At 40.5% G+C, this 21,714-nt stretch overlaps 1 protein-coding gene across 3 annotated transcripts in view; it reads right to left on the reverse strand.

The window, feature by feature from the left end:
• ICE1 (interactor of little elongation complex ELL subunit 1) overlaps positions 1-21,714 on the reverse strand; it is a 352,896-nt gene that overhangs the window by 48,932 nt on the left and 282,250 nt on the right. For 2 of the 3 annotated variants that reach the window (XM_030209647.1, XM_030209639.1), the window contains 3 exons: positions 12,262-12,430; positions 4,124-4,284; positions 715-905 (listed from right to left, as the gene is read on the reverse strand). In XM_030209647.1, coding sequence (XP_030065507.1) covers positions 715-905; positions 4,124-4,284; positions 12,262-12,430 — 521 coding nt within the window. The remainder of the gene's footprint in view (positions 1-714; positions 906-4,123; positions 4,285-12,261; positions 12,431-21,714) is intronic. The other variant, XM_030209656.1, reaches the window with a different exon arrangement.

Below are 21,714 nucleotides of genomic sequence, written 5' to 3' on the forward strand. Positions count from 1 at the left end.
GGAAGACTGGGAGGGACCTGGCACCACCAGGTGTACACCACAAGCTACAAACAGCCACTCAACCCCTGACTGTGCTAAACTAGGCTCAAAGGACACCAGTAGCCAGATCAAACCAGAGCTGCACAGAGATGTCCCTCCACCTGCTAGAGAGAATACTGAGGCTTACTTGGCTGCACAGGTCCACATATAGCAAACCTCGGAGGTTCTCTCTATCTCCACCTGCTGGTAGAGGGACACAACCCACAAGTCTCTGGATTGATCTGTGAGACACTATGGAAATTTAAATTTTACACTGACTAGTGTTGAAGTAAAATACCTAATCAGAAAATGCGAAGTAAAAGATATTCCAGTGTAGACTCATTGTTTCTTACTGTAAGGATGACCCTTTGACTGGCTCTTTCTCTACCCCCACCCCCATTTGGAGAAGACTTCTAAAACCATCAAAGGTCCTTCAAAATCTCTCGCATAATTTGAAACTATTTTCACAGACAACAAAACCATTAGGCATACTTTCTACATCTCTGCCATTCTCACACCCTCCTATTCCTTTCATAGCCTGAAGGACTAAAGATGTTATGAAAACCTCATCATGTGCATGTAACGCAGTGCTGTATCTTCAAACTAAAGGGCCCTTCTACTAAATGAAAACCAAAAATGTAATAAATTCTTTTTTATAGCATATTCTAAGTAGCAAGTAAGGCGTTTTAATTTTACCTTATGACATTGTCATGTGTCCATACCCATTTCCGATGACAGCATAACAAATCAATAGCAAACAGATATTCCCACATAGTATCACTCAGCTCTTCACCAAATCGTTCACTTAACTGAAATTTCACATTTGGACAGAGCTCTATTGCCATAAGTAAGCTGGAGAGTATGATGCCAGTACTTAAAGGAGGACTCTAAAAGAAAAAAAAAAAAGGTGATTGATCTAGACCAGACACTTATCTCTGTACTTTGTTTTATTGCTCTCAAAATGTTGCACAGTGAAAAAACAAAGTTCAGTGTGGTCTATAATACTTTCAATAAACAAAGCAAAATGCCAGCTTCCATTATTACAGTAATGTAGGCATATGAATGGAACTAAAACAGGTGGTTTTAAAATATTCTTCACTTCTTCATAGAAATGCTATACAACTGAAGGCAAGAATATAATCGACTGTTATTCACATATCTATGTTTTTAAAATCATTTAAATGAGTGAGCCCAGTGATAGTGAAAAACCTGAATTCCATTGCCTAATCAGGCCTTCTGTTTCTCAGGTCAGCCAGCACTGCCACCAAGACAACATTCAGAGACCCTGGCAAGGTGGTGTCCCAGCCATTATTCTTCAAATGGAATGGGTTTTTTTGTTTTGTTTTTTTAAATACAAGCAGGTTATAAACCGAAAAACTATGCACTCTGGTGATCAGATTTGTTTATTTAATTTTATTTGATATACCGCCAAAGGAGCAATAGAGAAAGAAAAAAAAGAGGAAAAGAACAGATTTTGGCAGAGAAACCCAAAATCAGGAGGGGAATGCCTGACTAAAAAGCCAAGATTTTAAGAGTTTCTTAAATGTGGGGTAAGAGGGTTCGGATTTAACATGGCAAAGTATTCCAGAGTTTTGGATCAGCTTAGAAAAGGCAGTGGCTTGAGTGATATCGAGTTTTATAAGACAGGGAGGGGGGAAGATGAAGGAGGAGGGACTACTGGGAGGAATGCAAAGATTGACAAGAAGAGTGTGGGATAAGTTGCTTGGAAATATAATCTGCAGCAGATGGAAGACAACATTTGTACACCTGAAAAAGCAATTTATAAGTGATCCAGTAGCAGCATTTCCAAGCTTCCTCAAGTCAAGCTGCACTTACATTAACAACAATTATATGTGGCAAAGCAAGCTCCAAGGAGCAGGTAGTGCAGACATGGAGTGAGATAAGGAAGCAAATGGGGGGGTGGGGACACAAAGCAGAGGCTGGAAGGATTAAAAGGAGAAGAAGCAATGGTACTATGTGCAACGTGTGTTCTGCACAAAGCAGGGCTATCTATTTACCCTGTTGCTGCTTGTTAATTCCCATACTTTGGAGTTCATAGTACAGTTAGGACTATGTATGCTCAGAAAGAAAGTTCCCACACATTTAAGAGACACTGCTATTGCTTACTGTCATGTAATGCTGAAACAGAGTTTGGGTACTAATCTAAACCACAGCATCAGGCAGTGACTACTTTTTTCTTGGAACACTGTTTTAAGGAGCTCTGGTTCATGGATCCCTCTCAAGAAATGTCACTCTGGTGATTGGGGTGAGTTGGGTAGGGAAATGAAATAGGGGAAAATCCCTACGTGATTGTAAATGAAGGTTCTTGGCATTAGATACCCACAAAAACCAACTGACTGAGCTGAATGTGCAACCCCCCCAAAACACGAAGAAGCTATTGACTTCCTGGTTGTCCTGAGAAATCTGCAATTCTGATTAGCAAACAAACTGAGCACTCACAAGACATCAATCAAACCTCTCCTACACTGTGGTAAGGGAAGATGTTTCCGGTAAAGATATTGCAGCAGTGCAGCAAAAGGTTTTTGTGCTACTCCATTTCCTTCTCCTTGCAGGAAAGTGAGAGGAATTATTTCACAAGTCCTTGATAAATCTACCTGTTTAGTGGGCCAGGGTTCTCATGGATTCTATGAGGAGCCATCTGGTGTACTACTAGCAGGAGGATCTGAGTGAAGAGAGTAGATAGTGACTTCCCCTGTACCCCTCCTGCCAGCTGATCTCACCTTCATTTAAATGTTTATGTTTAAACAATTTTTATTGAACAATAAAACTTTACAACCATTATCTTTCATAAATTGTTCATCTTTCCTTTTACTTATAACCCTCGTCCTCCTTATGACTCATGAGTATACATACATTGATGGGTACAGGACAAAGATAAAATAAACTTCAACATTAGGACATCCACTCATCAAACGCATAAACGGGGGAAGGTCTGTCTCTTGGACTCACCCCCTGCGATTCCTAGTCTTCCTATAATTTAGACAAGTCTTATTGATCTAAATATTAATCATTACCTTCCCATTCAACGTTCTGTGTCCCAACATGTTCCTTCTCCTCAATGACCTTCCTAATGTTGCTCATAAACCCCCCCCCCCCCTCCCTCCCGCTCATGTCTGATAAATATGAACTTTACCAACCATTACAGCACATTAAGAACCAAACTTCTCCCCCTATGGGTCAGAGAGTCTATGTATGCTCCCCAGAGTTTTAGAAATGCAATTCGCTTTTTGGGCCCGCGTTTGGCTTCTTTTGCTTCCCACATCATCAACTGATGAATTAAGTTTCGCCAATGCCAATATTCCGGCCCCGCGTCAGTCGTCCAATATTGCAGGATACATTTCTTTGCCAGCAAGGTAAATTTGCGAAATAAGAGCGTACCCCCAGGTGACCCTCCCCCAACTGAACCCGGGAGATTCAACAATAACTGCATGGGTGTACACGGTATCTGATGACCCAATAGTTGACAGGTAGGTAGTTAGATTCCCCCAATATGCTTTAATTTTCCTACAATCCCAAAAACCATGATAAAAGGAATTTTCTGCACTCCCACACCGCATGCATATTGAGTCTGCATCCCCCCAAACTTCGCTAGGTGAACCTGGGTCATATAGGCTCGATGTATAAAGTGGAAGGCACATTCCCTATATTGTGCTCCACTGATCATTCGTGATATCCCCTTCAACTGCTTATTAATATCCCATGATGCTAGGCTAATTCCTAAGTCTTTTTCCCAGCGCACTTTCAGTTGTGTAAGGTTTTTGGGATCTGTTTCTGCCCACAGTGCCTTGTGTAAACCCGAGATGGATGGGTTCGTCTCAGAAACCTCCTCGAAAAAGTGTTTTATCTTAGCTCCCAGTTGCTGGGTTATTCGGCCCCGATTCAGAGACCGAAAAAAAATGTTTTAGCTGCCAAAATGCATATATATCTTCCCATTGTATTCTACAATTCCAAGATTCCACTAGGGATCCTTGTAACGGCTATACATTGTAATCACTATAAATCTGGGTCATTATCTGAAAATCTTCCAACAATATAAAGAAATTCTAAGTGAACGAAAAAATATCAGAAAAAAAGCACAGGTTACCTTTTCCCAGTTAAGATAAGAACTTAAACAAGTTAAAACTTCTCCTTTTGCACGTTGCTTCATTACTGATTGCATAGCTTTATTTATCACTCCTCGAATGGAGAATATATCATGCCACACACTTATGATGAAGAGAGTTAATTTTTCAGATTCTGGAAAACCTGTTAAGGATAAAGAAAAATAAAACACAAGACATACTGATCATTTTAATTATCAATCAACTGTGTAATTAAAGTGTACAAGATGAGGCAACCTATTCTTTTCTGAGTTCTTTTATACTTGTGTTTCTTTAAAGTCTAAATCAAATGCTTTCACAATGCAGGCTGTATCAGCTCTGCACACTTCAGATGTTATCTTGTTATCTTGTTTTATACAAGGTTGTATTCCCAAAAGCAGCACACATGATGTCACAATATAAAAAGTAAAACAGTAAAACTGGTGAGCACCAACAGCCCCAGATATTAGTGAAGTAGTTATTAACAGAGATGACAGGGATCCTAAAAAAAAATGAAATCAAGCAATTTACCTATTGGTACAGTAAATATTGCAGCACTAATTTTTCCCATTCCCTGTGGAATAAATGATATCAAATATCAGGATGTCTGTTAACTAACTTAAAGGGCTATGTTTTGGAGATAATTGTGTGTGACCTAAGGTTTCTTGGGGGAAAAAAAAACCCCTAACCAAGGGGCCCTTTTACTAAGCCGTGTAGGTGACTACACGTGCCAAATTGGAATTACCGCCCGATTACCGTGTGGCCCTTGCAGTAATTTCAATTTTGGAACATATCCACTGCACACGTCTGAAAAATATTTTTTATTTTACCGCCAGGTCAATGGCTGGTGGTAAGGTATCAGATCCAAAATGGACGTGCGGCAATTTTGATTTTGTGCGCACATATTTTCAGCAAAAAAAAAGCCTTTTTTATAGGCGCGCTAAAAATGGATTGGTGCACGCCCAAAACCCACGCCTACACTACTGTAAGCCATTTTTCACTGCACCTTTGTAAAAGGACCCCCAAATACAGTGCAATCCGCTGAAGTGCAAGGGTCTGAGACCAAAGAAATACATGCAGTTAACCGGAGTGTGCACTTAACCGTTGTGACCCAAAGAAGCTTGACATCTGATAAACATATGTACATTATTGTTTATTATTATACGTACAGTATACAGTCTCCGTTAACTGAAGTAATCTGTACACTATTGGGTCTGTGAGTTCCATAGACCGTCTGCCAGACGGTAAAAACTGTCATAGCACTGACATCCAGTGGCCTCCAGATAGGCCCGCAGAGTTGAGACTCTTCAGCGCTCTTGCAAAAGTGACAGGAGGAGGTTGTTGAATTTCGTCAGCATGTGCCTCGCTGCTCATTTCATCATCTGTTTCATCATCAGCCGTTGTTACCTGCGTGTAGGCGCTTATCTCGACATCAGTGCTGTCATCAGCTGTTTGTAGATCATAATCAACAGCTACGTAACGATGAAACTCCTTTTCAGTAACACCGGCTGGGATGTCAATAACCTGTTCATCTGACGCGTTTGCAACAGCTGCATCTGTTTCGTCCCTCTCCACATCCTTAACAAAGCTTGCCCGCTTGTAGCAGTTCACAATGGTTGCCTGTGTAACATGATTCCAGGCTTCTTTCTGCATATGTAGGGAATCCAACAGTGATAGATTACGAGCCAGTTCAACAGCACGTTTATCCTTGTTCAACAGCATGTTTATCCTTGCCAGTCTGGTAATCCATAACGCTCATCAGACGACGTAGCACAAGAGCCCGATAATGTTGTTTGAAATTTGCTATTATGCCCTGATCCATAGGTTGGATCAGAGAGGTAGTGTTTGGTGGCAGGAAGACCACCTTGATGTTAGACAGCCTGACATCATCCCTGAGTGCAGCACAATTATCACAAAGCAACAAAATCTGACCCCTTTGTGCCCGCATTCTAGTGTCTAACTTCTTTAGCCACTGCTTACAAATTTCCCCAGTCATCCATGAATTTGGGTTAGCCTCGTATGACACAGGAAGTCGCTTAACTTTCTTGAACCAACGGGGCTGTTTGCTCTTTCCAATGACGAGGGGTTCCAACTTCTCACTCCCATCCATATTGCAGCAAAGGAGGATCGTCAGTCGGTTCTTTGATGTTTTACCTCCAGTAGTTTCGGCATGTTTGAATGCAAGTGTTCCATCAGGAATTGCTCGCCTGTAGAGACCGTTTTCGTCAGCATTGAAAATGTCACGAGGTGCAAACTCGTTCAAGATGGCAGGAAGAACTGAAACATCCCAATTTTCAGCACCAAAGTCATCACAAGTTTGATGCTGCCAGCATTTATGCTGCCCTAGACTCATCTCCCTGACTACTTGATTCTATTTGGACAATTTTTTCTGTTTCAGTTGGGCTTGCTTTTTACCAACTGCTTATTCCACTTGTTGATTTGATGACTGTGTGAATGTATTAGGACAATGTTTCCCTTCTTTGTATATTCTCCTTCTTTTTAGGTATAAATGAGGTAACATAGTAACATACATAGTAACACAGTAGATGATGGCAGGTAACGGCCTGTACGGTCCATCCAGCCTGCCCAACAAGGCAAACTTGTATGTGGTACTTTATATGTATAACTGACCTTGATTTGTCCTTGCCATTTTCAGACCGTACAAGTCTGCCCAACATTAGCTTTGCTTCCCAATTTCCGGTGTTGCCACCCAATCTCCACTAAGCTTTTATGGATCCATTCCTTCTGAACAGGATTCCTTTGTGTTTATCCCTTGCATTTTTGAATTCCGTTACTGTTTTCCTCTCCACCACCTCCCGAAGGAAGGCAATTCAAGTATCCACCACTCTCTCTGTGAAAAAAATACTTCCTGACATTTTTCCCGAGTCTACCCCCCTTCAACCTCAAATTCATGTCCTCAAGTTCTACCACTTTCCCATCTCCGGAAAAGGTTTTGTTTGCAGATTAATATCTTTCAAATATTTGAACGTCTGTATCATATCACCCTTGTTTCTCATTTCCTCCAGGGTATACATGTTCAGGTCAGCAAGTCTCCTCATACGTCTTACAATGCAAATCCCATACCATTTTTTTAGTTTATTCTTCTAGCTTCTTCAGATCCTTTTTCATATTTTACACTCCCTCCGCGGTGTCCACTCTGTTACAAATCTTGATATCATCTGCAAAAAGGCAAACTTTACCTTCTAACCTTTCGGCAATGTCACTCACAAATATATTGAACAGAATTGCCCCCTGCACCATTCCCTGAGGCACTCTACTACTCACCTTTCCCTCCTTTAAGTGAATTCCATTAACCACCACCCTCTGGTGTCTGTCCGACAACCAGTTCCTAATCCAGTTCACCACACTGGGTCCTATCTTCAGCCTGTCAAGTTTATTCAAGAGCCTCCTGTGAAAAACCATGTCACAGGCTTTGCTGAAATCTAAGTAGATTACATCCTTGATTCAATTCTCTGGTCACCCAGTCAAAGAATTCAATGAGATTCATTTGGCACGATTTACTTTTGGTAAAACCATGTTGTCTTGGATCTTGCAACTTATTGGACTCCAGGAAATTCAATATCCTTTCCTTCAGCATTGCTTCCATTACTTTTCCAATAACTAAAGTGAGGCTTACCAGCCTGTAGTTTCCAGCTTCTTCTCTGTCACCACTTTTGTGAAGAGGGACCACATTCACTCTTCTCCAATCCTATGGAACCTCCCCCATCTCCAAGGATATATTAAACAAATCTTTAACAGGAGCCGTCAGAACCTCTCTGAGCTCGTGAGAGTATTGTTGCTCTGTGAAGTTATTTCCTGCAGTATGGTATTGTATATACAGTTTCTATTCTCAATTTACTAGTCTGTTTGCATGGTTCTGACTGCTGTAGTTGTTAATATCTTCCTATTAATGCTATTATTGTTGTTGGCCTTGCTCTTTTCCTGCTCAATATTGGGCTTTCAAAATTATCTAATGATTTTCCTTCTTTGGAGGGATGTGCATACTTCTTTCATCTTTGAAGGATTCCCAGGTTTAGCTAGAAGCTGTTTTTTACTCTCTCTCTCTATATATATATCATATTTCCCTTACTGGCTCTTTGGGCTTTGTCCTTTGGAGGGGAAGGAGCAAGGGGTTGACTGAGGGAGGAGTGGGTGGAAAAGGAAGGGTTGACTGGGGAGGAGGAGGAGGATTTGGGGGGATTTCAGGGGGTGTAAGGGAACCTAACAGATATTACATGAGGGGATTTTACTTTATTTCTCTGTCTTATAAGGGGGAGGGATCAGGGGCCCTAGGGGCAGGTATTCTATTGATCTCAGTCCTTTTTGGGACACATTATATTAGATACATGTAAGGGGGGTGGTTGAGCCAGGGAATTGATGGGTGGAGGTTCTATACTGGGGATACTGATGGGGGGAACAAGGTATTTTTTTTTTAATTTGGTGGTTACTTATTTGATTGGTTATTTTATTTGTTCTTCTTTTTTTTTTTGTTCTTTTTTGTACCGGTGAGGTGGCTCTGTGGCGTGCGCAGTATGTTGGATTCCCCAGTTGGGGTCTGCTTTGATTTTTGGGATTCAGGGGGAGGACAATCCTCTCCGCTATTTCCTAACACTTGACCTATTATGTTTGCTCTTTTTCAGGTTAGCCTGGATGGTAGTTACATTTATTTCTTGAAACGTCAATGGGGTCACATCTTCTATTAAGAGAGAAAAAAAATTTACAAATTTTAAATTGAAATAAAGCAGATTTAATGTTTTTACAGGAAACTCATCTGTCCACAGTGGAGCATGAGAAATTTTAAAAATGGTGGGTGGGAAATTTACTGGAAGTCCCAACTGTCAACCTTAAAGTGGGAGTTTTTATTCTATTCCAGTACAAGTTGCTAGAGGGACCCCCCTCTGGACATTTTCTTATTGCTAGGGTCACTTTGAACAAGCAGCCATTGCTTTTGTGTAATGTCTATGCCCCTAATGTATACAATTATAAGTTTCTTACTTCCTTGGTGACAATGCTTTTGCGACATCCTGATATTCCAGTAATTATGGGAGGGGATTTTAATATGGCTCATGACCCCGGTACAGATTGGTCCTTGGGGTCGGACAGAGACTGCCTGGTTACTACTCAGGGTTTCCCCTTTCTTTGCTCTACCCTAGATCTTCTAGATGTTTAGCATACTTTACACCCTGGAAATAGTGATTACACACATTTATCTAGGGTCCATGGTTCCCAATCTTATTGGCTACTTTCTTGGATGCTATTTTCTTTAGTTCAGGATGCTGGCATCAGTCCTTACAGTGTCTCTAATCATGCCTTGATCTGGTGTTCTCTTGAGCTTGGAGTCTTGGGAGATTGACGACACTGGAGATTTCCTCTTAAGTTATATTGGGATTTGGAGTTAGGGAACTACCTTTCGCATCAATGGTCTGATTATCAGCTTCATAATGATTGTCACTGAGATGACCCGGTGCTTTATTGGGAGGCCTCAATGCAGTCCTTAGAGAAATCATCATAGCGTACACTAGTTTTAAGAAGGCGGCTCATAACAGGGAGATATTATGAGGCGTATTTTCAAAGCACTTAGCCTTCCAAAGTTCCATAGGTTTCTATGGAACTTTGGAAGGCTAAATGCTTTGAAAATATGCCTCATTATGTCTTGAACGTTGGGTCATGGCAGTGAGTCTTCAACACGGTCATCGCCCGACTCCTCAACAGAAGAGTGCATTGTTAGTGCTACAGGCTGCTGTGAACTTCTTGATCGTGCAACAAAATCTGTACAATATTGTAAGTACCAACTCTATTTGCATGGGGACAAGCATGGGAAACTTTTCACTAACTTAATTAGGCAGGCCCTAGAGTCCTATCTTACTTCTCAAACTGATCAAAGGTGTGGACGATTAGTGCGAACAGATCAGAAAATTGCAACAGTTTTTCGCACAACGACAATTATATGCTTGCCCAACTGAGGACATCTTAGAACATGATGTCTATCTGGATGGGAAAACTTTCCCAATGCTTTCAGAAAGTTTCAGGGCTAAGCTTAATGCCCTGATAACAGCAGATGAGGTGGAACTGGCTACCCGGTAGGGCACCTTATATAAGGCCGCTTAAGACTGAGAAAAGCCTAAAAATGTTTGTTAAAGGTGCCAGTTTATCTTCCAGTTTACAAACTTTCTTCCCCCCCCCCAAAAAAACCTTCATCTAAATTGAAGGTGAAATTTTCTATAGCTGAAAATGTTTTTGCTTTAAATACTGTTAATGCATAATAATAACTATTATAAGTCATTGGGCTGTATTTGGTCTTGCTAGAGGTGGTGTTTTCTGATTTAGTAATAGCCAGGACATTTTCACACATTCAGACAGACAGAAACAGCTTTTCCCACATTCTGTTAACTGTCCTGAAAGCACTGGAAAATAATGGCATACCTTAATGTTGTGTAGCCATGGATGGCTATGTTCATGGTGCTGCCAGATTCTTTCAACTCTAAAACAGTGGTTTGCATACTAAACTCGTAGAACTTTAGATCACACCCAATGAAATTGCAGATAGAATTGTAAACTAAGTGAAAGCTCGCATAGATGATAAAGAGTTCGAAAAATACTATAACAAAAAACTAGACCAAGTATTCTGAATAAAACATCACATGTTATGTGGAACTATTGAAGATAACAGCAGAAGAGTGGAAAGAACCATGAACAAGTCCTAATACAGTCAATGGAAAAAAACTCACCTGCCAGCGTCATTCTACGCTTTTTACAAGGAGATAAGCTGTCAGTTTGCTACTGACGCTATTAACTTCAACTTTAAGCTTGGCACACTGATGGTTATTTGCATCTTCATGATGTTTTTAACAGTCCATCATGTTCTATAAATTAGCCTGCTTGTTGACAGGACACCAGATAAATGCCTGCATGTCAAAACACGGCCCGTGTCGGGTACATCTCGTCAGCTCTTCTTGCATGTTGGATTCGAAGAATAAAATCTTTTTTACCATTGTCTTGGTACTTGTTGATAGTGAAATCCACTCGTGTGCTGTTTCCTTGACTTTTTTGTGGAAGTTTTGGTTTCCTGTTTTGATTTTGAATTATTGAGGATCACACAGTTATTGCTCTCCCCTCTAAGTGTAAACACACACCAAATTTTTCCACTGATGCAAAGCCAGTGGAAAATAGGAAGAGAAGTCAGCACTGAAATGATTTATTTGTGCAATACCATTTGAGAGACACTTCTTGCAAAGACTTCCTTAGTCTCTTAACTACTATTCAAGTACTGCTGCAAAATACGTGCTCCCAAGACAAATATGAACAGGCACAACAAAAGGCAACCCAGGATAAGGCTGACTGCGGGTAGTTTCTCAAAATATTTGTTTGCTTAAGTAACATACTGGAACAGTCCTCTAGGAATCAGGGCACAGGTGGGCTTGCATATGGACAGTCCCCTATGGAAGCCACAAACCCAGCATATAAAGGTCAGATCTCCCCCATCATATTGTCTGATCTGATTCTTACATAACTGATCTGAATCTGATTTTGAAAAGTTGTCAGATTCAAATAGACAAGCATAATATCAAAGAAAGCTCATCTCCAGGAATTTTTCTGTTGGTGCGTTACCAGGAATTTTTCTGTTGGTGCGTTACCCCTTGAAGCAGACTGATGCTGAAGAATGATGTCTCATCTCACAAACTGTAGTTAGTGTCAATATCTGACTTCTTTATCTGACTACCTAATCCACTCTGTTACCTCCATTTTACTATGTATTTCTCTTTTCTGGAATTGGTGATCACGATTACAGAACAATGTAAGCCACATTGAGCCTGCAAATAGGTGGGAAAATGTGGGATACAAATGCTACAAATAAATATGAACCCATGCTTTTTGGAGATTCACATGACCAGGTAGCGCTCTAGAAATGTTAAGTAGTAGTAGTAGTAGTAGTGGAAAACATTTTTTTAAACAGTGCATGAGGCAGGGTCTTCATAGTCTGGGAGTAGTTTCGGTGCATGGATATTATGCATGATCTTATATATACTACACATTAAAATTTCTGAATATCTTATGACAGTGATCCACGTGCATGAAAGAACAAGTAGTATGGATCTACAGAGACAATGAAAACAAGTTTGCAAAATATAACATTGCATTATACCTTCTTTTAGAATGTTGTAACAAAACAGACGAGCTCTTTCCAAGTCTCCAAGTTGCCGGCAGACTCCTACATAGACTCTGCAAAGAGCCTGAAGATAACAGTGGTCTAAGGACATCCTCTCAGTCTTCAGTTTATTAATAATACCACACAGCAAAGGCTCTGCTAAAACCTGTGCAAACAATGGGGAAAAAAGTAATTTGTATGAACTTCATTACAAAAAAAAAAACAATGTCTAAAATTTAGAAAAATGCAAACCATCTGAAGAATACACAAGGAAGGTAATATTCAAAAGTTTCTACAAGGATCAATGTGCCTTTTCCAACGTAAAACCAAATTTGAAAAATCGACAGTCTCTCTTCCCTATACGTGGGAATGCATACTTTAACCATGTGAAAAACAGAGTTAGGTTAAGGGAACTGAAAGTATTTGCACAAACTGTTTTCTTATCTCTGCATGTATCTTCCATGCCATACTTTGTACCCTCTGTTTAGACTCTCCCCACACACTTCCATTCTCCCCTCTCCTCCGCACACAACATACATTTCCCCAAGGCATCATTCATATCCAACCCTTGAAGGACAGACGCCAGAAGGTGGTGGTTAATGGAATTCGCTCAGAGGAGGGAAAGGTGAGTAGTGGAGTGCCTCAAGGATCCGTGCTGGAGCCGATTCTGTTCAATATATTTGTCAGTGACATTGCAGAAGGGTTAGAAGGTAAAGTTTGCCTATTTGCGGATGATACTAAGATCTGTAACAGAGTGGACACCCCGGAGGGAGTGAAAAACATGAAAAAGGGTCTGAGGAAGCTAGAAGAATGGTCTAAGGTTTGGCAATTAAAATTCAATGCGAAGAAATACAAAGTGATGCACTTAGGGAATAGAAATCCAAGGGAGACATATGTGTTAGGCGGTGAGACTCTGATAGGTACGGACGGGGAGAGGGATCTTGGGGTGACAGCACCTGAGGATTTGAAGGCGACGAAACAGTGTGGCAAGGCGGTGGCCGTAGCTAGAAGGTTGTTAGGCTGTATAGAGAGAGGTGTGACCAGCAGAAGAAAGGGGGTGTTGATGTGCTACTTTTTGTGTATACCCTACTTTGATTTGTACCTGTGCTCTTCAGGGCACAGACCGTATAAGTCTGCCCAGCACTATCCCCGCCTCCCAACCACCAGCCCCACCTCCCAATCTTGACTAAGCACCTGAGGATCCATTCCTTCGGCACAGGATTCCTTTATGCTTATCCTACGCATGTTTGAATTCCGTTACCGTTTTCATTTCCACCACCTCCCGTGGGAGGGCATTCCATCTATAACTATTAACATCTATATGACACCTATTTGGTAGAGTCTTAGAATGGTTAGAGGTAAATTATCACCTCTATGCTGCTGACATTGTTTTTATTTTCTTATTCAAACATCTGTTTCTGACCCTTTTGAATTTCTAACCCTATGCCTCTCTAAATTCATGGTTGACTGCTAACAAATTTCGTTAGAACCTTATCAAGGATAAAATACTGTTGCTCTCCTGCTCCTACTTATTTTTCATTCAATAAGACTGATATTCCCATCTCAAGGGAATTGTGTTATTTGGGCATAATTTTGGATTCTTCCTTATAAATGAAGTCACTTCTAAAAATAATTGTTCAAAGAGTGTTTTTTAAACTAAAGTTTCTGTGTCAATTACAATGATTTGTTTTAGTCCCAATAATTTTCGGACTGGTCATTCAATCTTTTATTTTTTCTTAATTTGATTACTGCAATAGACTTTTTCTCAGTTTGCCTCAGAAATCACTATATGCTATTCAAGTTGCTTAAAATGCTACTGCTCAGTTGACATACAATGTTTGTTTTACTCATAACAACCCTATTTTATCTGAACTCCACTGGCTATCTGTACAGTTCAGATTTAATTTTAAGATCCTTACTTTGATATTTAAAGCTCTGCATGATGATGCTCCATTTTGTACTGCTTCCCATTTAAAATTTCATACCCCACTGTGCCCTTTACATTCTGCTTTGAAAGGACTGTTAGAAGTTCTTTCTATTAGATTTATTAAGCTTAATATTTTCTTGAATCTTTTTTCTTAGAATTGCAGGACCAACCTTATGGAAATGCTTTGCTGGTTACAATTCATAATACAGCCACTTATTTGACTTTTTGAAGATTACTTAAGAATACTATTTTGAATTTGCAAGTCTGACGACAGTATATTTAGTAACACACTCAAATGTTGATTCATTTTAAATTGTCTTTTATTTTGTTGTTTTAACTATGTATTGTTCTAATGTTGTTTATTATGTATGTGTTGTTGTAACCTGCCCAAATTTGGAGATGGTGTGAAATATAAATATTTTAAATAAATAAATCACAATTGTTTCTCCTTCTGCTTGATCATCAATGCAGTCTGTGAGTAGTGTGTTATGCTTTTTAAGTTGCCCAATTTGCCCTGTGACTTGCTCTGTTGTCATTTCTTGAGACTACTACTACTACTTATTTCTAAAGCGGTACTAGACATATGCAGCACTGTACACTTGAACATGAAGAGACAGTCCCTGCTCGACAGAGCTTACAATCTAATTAGGACACACAGAACAAACAAGAGATAAGGAGACGTTATTTTATGTTGATTATCTTAGATTTTTGCTCCTTGCGCTGCCTCAACTCCTGCAGAGTTGAATTTCAGCTTATCCTCCAGTACAGCAGCGACACACTATGTGAGGTGGCATGCAACGTTTTCTGGGACAGCCATGTAGGAACTGCACGCAAAAGTCCAATGGGAGAAGCAACTAAAAAGGAAAGAAGTGGGAAACAAAAGTAATGCTGAACGATAGCAACCAGGAATATCTATGGGTCTTTAGAAAGACCATGATACAGATCCAAGCTGTATACAACAACCAGAATTAGAAGGTATGCAAAGAAGAGTAGAGTTACGCTCCTTCGTAGTTGATTCAATACAGCTTCACACTGTTGTTCAGCATTACTTCTTGGATAAATTATTGTCAGGCTCCTGAGGCAGGCACTCTGTGCCGAAACATGGTGCTGTGTCGAGTCTTTTGTGTTACATTATCGGAAGTTTTTGTACTGCTTAAGAACTGCAACATTAAGGGACTTTTTATTTTTAGTTTCTTTGTTTGTTGAGCCTTTTTCTGTTTCCCACTTTTTTTCCTTTTTTGATGCAACTTTTTCTGACATGAACAACACAGGTTGATCCATATTCGTTGCCATTTTGACATTGTGTGCTTTCACTTTTTCCTCCAGCGCTTTTCTCACTTTAATGCTCACAGCCATCTGGTAGCATGACAAAAGTGGCTCCAAAGCCTTGCATCATCTTCACTTTCAACCCTGGGTTCATGTCTCCTCTTGAAGTACAAGCTAAAGCGATCAAAAATCCATTTCTCTAGAATGGGATAGGGAGCAGTGGCGTACCAAAGGGGGGGGGGGGGGGGGGGCGGTCCGCCCCGGGTGCACGCAGCTGGAGGGGTGCTGCGCGCCTGTTGGTCCGAGTCCGCTCGTTCCCTCCCTACTGTCTTTCATTGTTTTATGTGATGTTCGCATTTATTAATGCTAAAGGTTCGTTTTATGCCAATCTTAATCTCTCTCTAAACCTGATGACTACCATTTCTTTCAAACTGACGGCGATAGCGCTATTAGATTATAGTTTTTTATATTTTTTGACGTTATTCAATAAGTAACTTCTATTGCTTGGTGGACAAAAAGTTTTGGAAGAATTAATCTTTAATAGTTCCATTAGATAGCTTCCTTACTAACGATGACAGCACAGTTATTTTTGGCACCCACAAATTTATTTTTCATTTAAAATGTCCATGGCTTGTTATGTGTCAATCTTGATCATTCAGTTAAATACGCTCTTTTATCTTTCAACTCGAGAATCAATGGTTATGTGGTAAAAATGGTTTCACTTGATGTAATTTTAATTTTATTTCTGCAAAATTCTTTAAAAAAAAGTTCGGTTAGGCATTATAACAATAATATCTTTTAATGTTTTATATAATTTTCGTATTCAAAAAATATTTTATGTAAATGCTGCAGTCTTTTGATTTGTTTTACACTGTTAATGCCTAGATACAGGACCGAGAGCATAGTTTTTTGCCCCCTTTTTTTTCCAATATTATATCTTTCTTTCTAAACATTATTTTATTATACCTGGCTTCATTTTTTCCTTTTTTTGAATTGACGGCAACTAAATAATAGTCTTTTTTTTTTACTCCCATTATTACATAATGTTAATTCAAATTTTGGTTCCAACTGTCGATTTTGAGTCCCATCATTGCTTGATACTAATTTAAATGTTGGTTCTAATTGTTGATGGCGATGTTTTAATTCAAGCTGCTTTTTACTTGTTTAACGATTAATTATAATCATCCCTTGACAATTTTTTATTATGGTACAATATTAATTTGAATATTAGTTTTATTCAAGAAGATTAATTTATAACAACTGTTCATTGCATTATAATCTGCCTTTTTATTAAGTTTTTGTCATATTTATTATTTTTTTGATATTAATTTTTTTTGATCTGATAATAAAATTGTAGCTCTGATTATTTTATACTTTATGTTATGTCTTTATACGCTAACCAAGTGATTGTTGTATGACATATTTCACTTGTTTTAAACAATTCAGAGAGATTTTTATGAGTAAAATATTTAATTGCTAACATTAATGTTTTGATTTAAGGATTTTTTTCATATAAAAATTTTTTCAACAATTTTTTCAACAATTTTTTGTGATATTAGTATGTTTATTTTCGTTATCATATATTATATTATAAATATCTTTTTTAAAAAAGAAGGAATATATTATACAAAATTTTGGAAAGAATTTGTTTATTGAAGCCTCCTTTGTCATTGGTGTGGTGAGTTATTATTTTCCTCATCTTTTCGATCTAAGTCCATTTGCATGCATGTTTTTGTTTTAAATAAAAAGTTTTTTCATTGGGCAAAACTTTTTTCATGTGAAAAATTTTTTTCTTGTAAAGGTTTTTTCATGTGAAATATTTTTAAACAAATATAATCCACATTTGCTTTATTTTTTTTGCTAATGAATGGGTACTAGTCTGAAACACATAATATTCTATTTTATGTATGTATCTAGATTTGTTATCTATTTTTATTGATATTTTGGTTCCTATTTACGTGTTTTTATTTATATAAATTATTGTTTATTGTAATATGTTTAATGCAGACCCCTGACGCAGGTGCGGCAGCACCGAAACACGGCCCGTGTCGGGTTTTTCTTCAATCAAAGTTCACCATTAAAGGATTATTTTAATGAAAAAACTGTGTTCCTTCCCGTTTTTAAAGGCCCTTTGTGCTCTTTCTTTCTGTTTGGTCTTTTTGTACTTGGTTCCTTCTCTTTGTTATACTATTTGAAAACTGCCCACCCTCCCTATGGGTAAAAGCATATGGTGATAATTTTTTATGTTTGTGTGGCTGCCTTTCCTTAAATGCTGCTACTCTTTGCCATATCCAGACAGGGCTGCAGGGGGGGGGGGGGGGGGTGCTCTGGCAAGCATCTTCCTGCCTTCCTGCTTCCGGGTCTCTCTCTCTCTCCTATTCCTGCATGCTGCCCAGGACCTGAATGACTGCATTAACATGATATTACATTAATTCAATCAACCGGGTCCTGACTCCTGGCACACAGGAACAGGAGAGGACAGACCAAGGGAGCAGCAGTCAGAGACTGAAAGGTAAGGGGATGGGTGAGGGCGGCAGTCCAAGTGTGGGGGCGGTGGTCTGAATTTGAGGTGGGCGGGGGCACAGCGGTGGCCCAGGTTTGGGGAGGGGAGGAGAGCTCAGCAGTCTGGTCCCGCCCTGGGCCCAGCTGTGTCTCTCGGTGGTCCTGAATCCAGAAGCTGCTACCGTTGGCTAGTGCTTAGTTTGCCTAATGGTTAAGCCAGGCCTGAATTCATCTATGGGGACAAAAAAAGTCTCCAAATTTGCTGAGATAGTAACATAGTAAATGTCCATCCAGTCTGCCCAACAAGGTGGCCAGTGTTGATCTATTTTTTTTGCCATTTACAAGACCCAGCACTGGTCTTATTTCCCAGTCTCTAGAGATGTCAGCAAAGCTCACTCCAGCTATCAGGTCATTTAAGTTTTGCCTTAATTGGAGTTCATGCTTTTTCTATATAGTGATCCTCTGTGTTTATCCCTTGCTTCCTTGAATTCCATTACTATTTTTGTCTTCACAACCTCACACAGGAGGGCATTAGAAGCATCCACCACCGTTTCTGTGAGGAATTATTTCCTGATATTGCTTCTAACACTCCCAACCTGCAACCTCAACTTATACCCTCTAGTTCTACCACTTCCGTCTCTGAAAAAAGTTTGCATATTAATATTATTAAACGTTTAAACATCTGTATCGTATCCCTCCTTTCCTCTTGCATATACATATTGATGTCTTCAAGCCTCTTCTCATAGATCTTTTGGCACAAGCCCCATATAATTTGGGGGGCTTTCTTCTGAACTGCCTCAAGCTTTTTGATGTCCTTAGTGAGATACAGACTCCTAAACTAAATACAATACCCCAAATGGGGCCTCACAGACAGCTTTGTACAGAGGCATTAACACCTCTTTTCTTCCACTAGATATGCCTCTCTCTTTGTAAACAAGCATCGTTCTGGCTACAGCCACCACCTAGTCACAGTGTTTTGTTGCCCTAAGATCCTCTGACACTATCACCCCGAGGTCCTTCTCCCAGTCTGTGCTTTTCAGCAGCTCACTCCCTAGCACTTCTGATTGAGGCACTTTGAGCTTCAAAGCACAAGATGCATCTACAATCTCTTTAGCCTTGTCACCAAAATACACATTCTCCAGTGCAAGGTTCATCTACGAACCATGTACATTTTCTTGTAAACCAGAGGCCCAAAGTAGTACAAGTCTGGTAGCAATGATAAAAACTCAAATTCTAGAAAAGGTGTTCCAAGACAGATAAGATGGTTTCCACACTCCTCAGCCTCAAATGGCCACTAAATCACACTGTACTTATGAGTTCTCAGGACATATATATTTGGTTGTGTAGCACAATTTGACTAAGAGGAGGAGTGTCTAACCCTTGATTTGGTAGTAACATCAATGATTATGCATGAGACAAATTTGCATACAGGCAGTGCATGCAGATTTCTCTCATGCATAATCATTGGGGGTATCCTGGGGACATCCTGGAAACCTGACAGACTGATTGTGTCCCAAGAGCCTCATTTTCTGCATTATTAACTTGTTTCAATCCTGATTCAAGTACCAAAGAAAGTATGAGAAAGCTGTATTTTGAGAGAGCCTGAAGTTGCTTTGTATTTTATATTTAGGCTATCTATTCCTAGGTGATTATTTTCAGCCAATCAGGATTTTTGTTGCAGGTACAAAAAGTAAGTTTTTTCATGCCAGAGTACTATCATTGCTGGATACCTTTTCTGATGGAATTAAATATGTACCATTAGGAGTCATTAGCACAGAAGCACAAAAGGAAACTTAATAAGCACTGTCAAGTTAATGCAAAGCACTGATAAGGAGGGCTGCAAGAGAAGAGAGTGGAGGAGTGGCCTAGTGGTTAGAGTGGTGGACTTTGGTCCTGGGGAACTGCGTTCAATTCCCACTGCAGGCACAGGCAGCTCCTTGTGACTCTGGGCAAGTCACTTAACCCTCCATTTCCCCAGGTACAAATAAGTTCCTAAGCCGCATTGAGCCTGCCATGAGTGGGAAAGCAAATTAAAAAAAAAAAAAAAAAGCTGAAAAGAAGCTTGCCATAGAGGCTTTGCTTTTTCAGTTATTTTAGAAGTAGAAAGCTTGTGAGGGCATCATTTGGACCATTGAGTCATCAAGGAGTAAAATGCACTCAGGGAAGACTAGGGCACAGCAGAGATTAAGGTAAAATTATGTATAATCATACCTGATAATTTTCTTTCCATTAATCATAGCTGATCAATCCATAGACTGGTGGGTTGTGTCCATCTACCAGCAGGTGGAGATAGAGAGCAAACTTTTGCCTCCCTATATGTGGTCATGTGCTGCCGGAAACTCCTCAGTATGTCGATATCAAAGCTCCATCCGCAGGACTCAGCACTTAGAGAATTACACCCACGAAGGGACACTCTGCCCAGCTCACCACCGCCGAAACGGGGGAGGGGAATTAACCCAGCTCATCCCCACACAAGTGGGGGAGGGGAATCCGTCCAGCTCATCCCCGCGGAGCGGGGGAGGGACACCACACCCGCCGATGCGGGGGGATCTGGCTTATCCTGCAACCGCAACCGCGGGAGGAGCTGACTGACCCTAACACCGCCGAAGCGGGAGGGGTACAAAGCTGCCCTACAGCCGCACGAAGCGGGAGGGAGTGCCGGCAGAATTTTAAGTCTCAATCCAGCCCCGTAAAACGGAGGGGAGAGGAATGCAGCAGCTCACTGTAACACAAACTCGTCTTAACTCTTGAAGAATCCAAGTGAAAAAACTTGAACACGAAGTCTTTCTGAAGTAACTGAAGACTAAACTTGAACCTGAAATGCAACCAGAATAAAAACAGTACAGATATCTGGGAGGGGCTATGGATTGATCAGCTATGATTAATGGAAAGAAAATTATCAGGTATGATTATACATAATTTTACCTTCCATATCATCAAGCTGATCAATCCATAGACTGGTGGGATGTACCGAAGCAGTACTCACCCAGGGCGGGACATTGAAATCCCTGACCTCAACACTGAAGCTCCAAACCGGGCCTCCGCCCGTGCAGCCACAGTCAAACGGTAATGCTTGGAGAATGTATGAGCCGAAGCCCAAGTTGCCGCCTTGCATATCTCTTCCAAGGAGACGGATCCGGCCTCTGCCATCGAGGCCGCCTGAGCTCTCGTGGAGTGAGCCTTCAGCTGGATAGGCGGCACCTTCCCCGCGGCCACATAAGCCGCTGCAATGGCTTCCTTGACCCATCTTGCCACTGTAGGCTTAGCAGCCTGCAGACCCTTACGAGGACCTGCAAACAGGACAAACAGATGATCCGATTTCCGGAAATCACTGGTCACTTCCAAGTATCTGATGATGACTCGTCTCACATCCAGATATTTAAGAGCAGAGTACTCCTCTGGGTAGTCCTCCCTACGAAAGGAAGGGAGACAGAGCTGCTGATTCACATGGAAGCGAGAAACAATCTTGGGCAGGAAGGAAGGCACTGTGCGAATAGTCACTCCTGCCTCAGTGAACTGCAGAAAAGGCTCTCGACATGAGAGCGCCTGGAGCTCGGAAACTCTTCTGGCTGAAGTGATAGCCACCAAAAAGACTGCTTTCAACGTCAGGTCTTTCAGAGATGCCCTCGACAAGGGTTCAAAAGGCGGCTTCTGCAATGCTCTTAGTACCAGGTTGAGATTCCACGCAGGCACCACTGAGTGCAGAGGAGGGCGCAGGTGATTAACTCCCTTGAGAAAGCGCACCACATCTGGCT

Source organism: Microcaecilia unicolor, chromosome 1, assembly GCF_901765095.1.
Source record: "Microcaecilia unicolor chromosome 1, aMicUni1.1, whole genome shotgun sequence".
NCBI classification, from domain to species: Eukaryota; Metazoa; Chordata; class Amphibia; order Gymnophiona; family Siphonopidae; genus Microcaecilia; species Microcaecilia unicolor.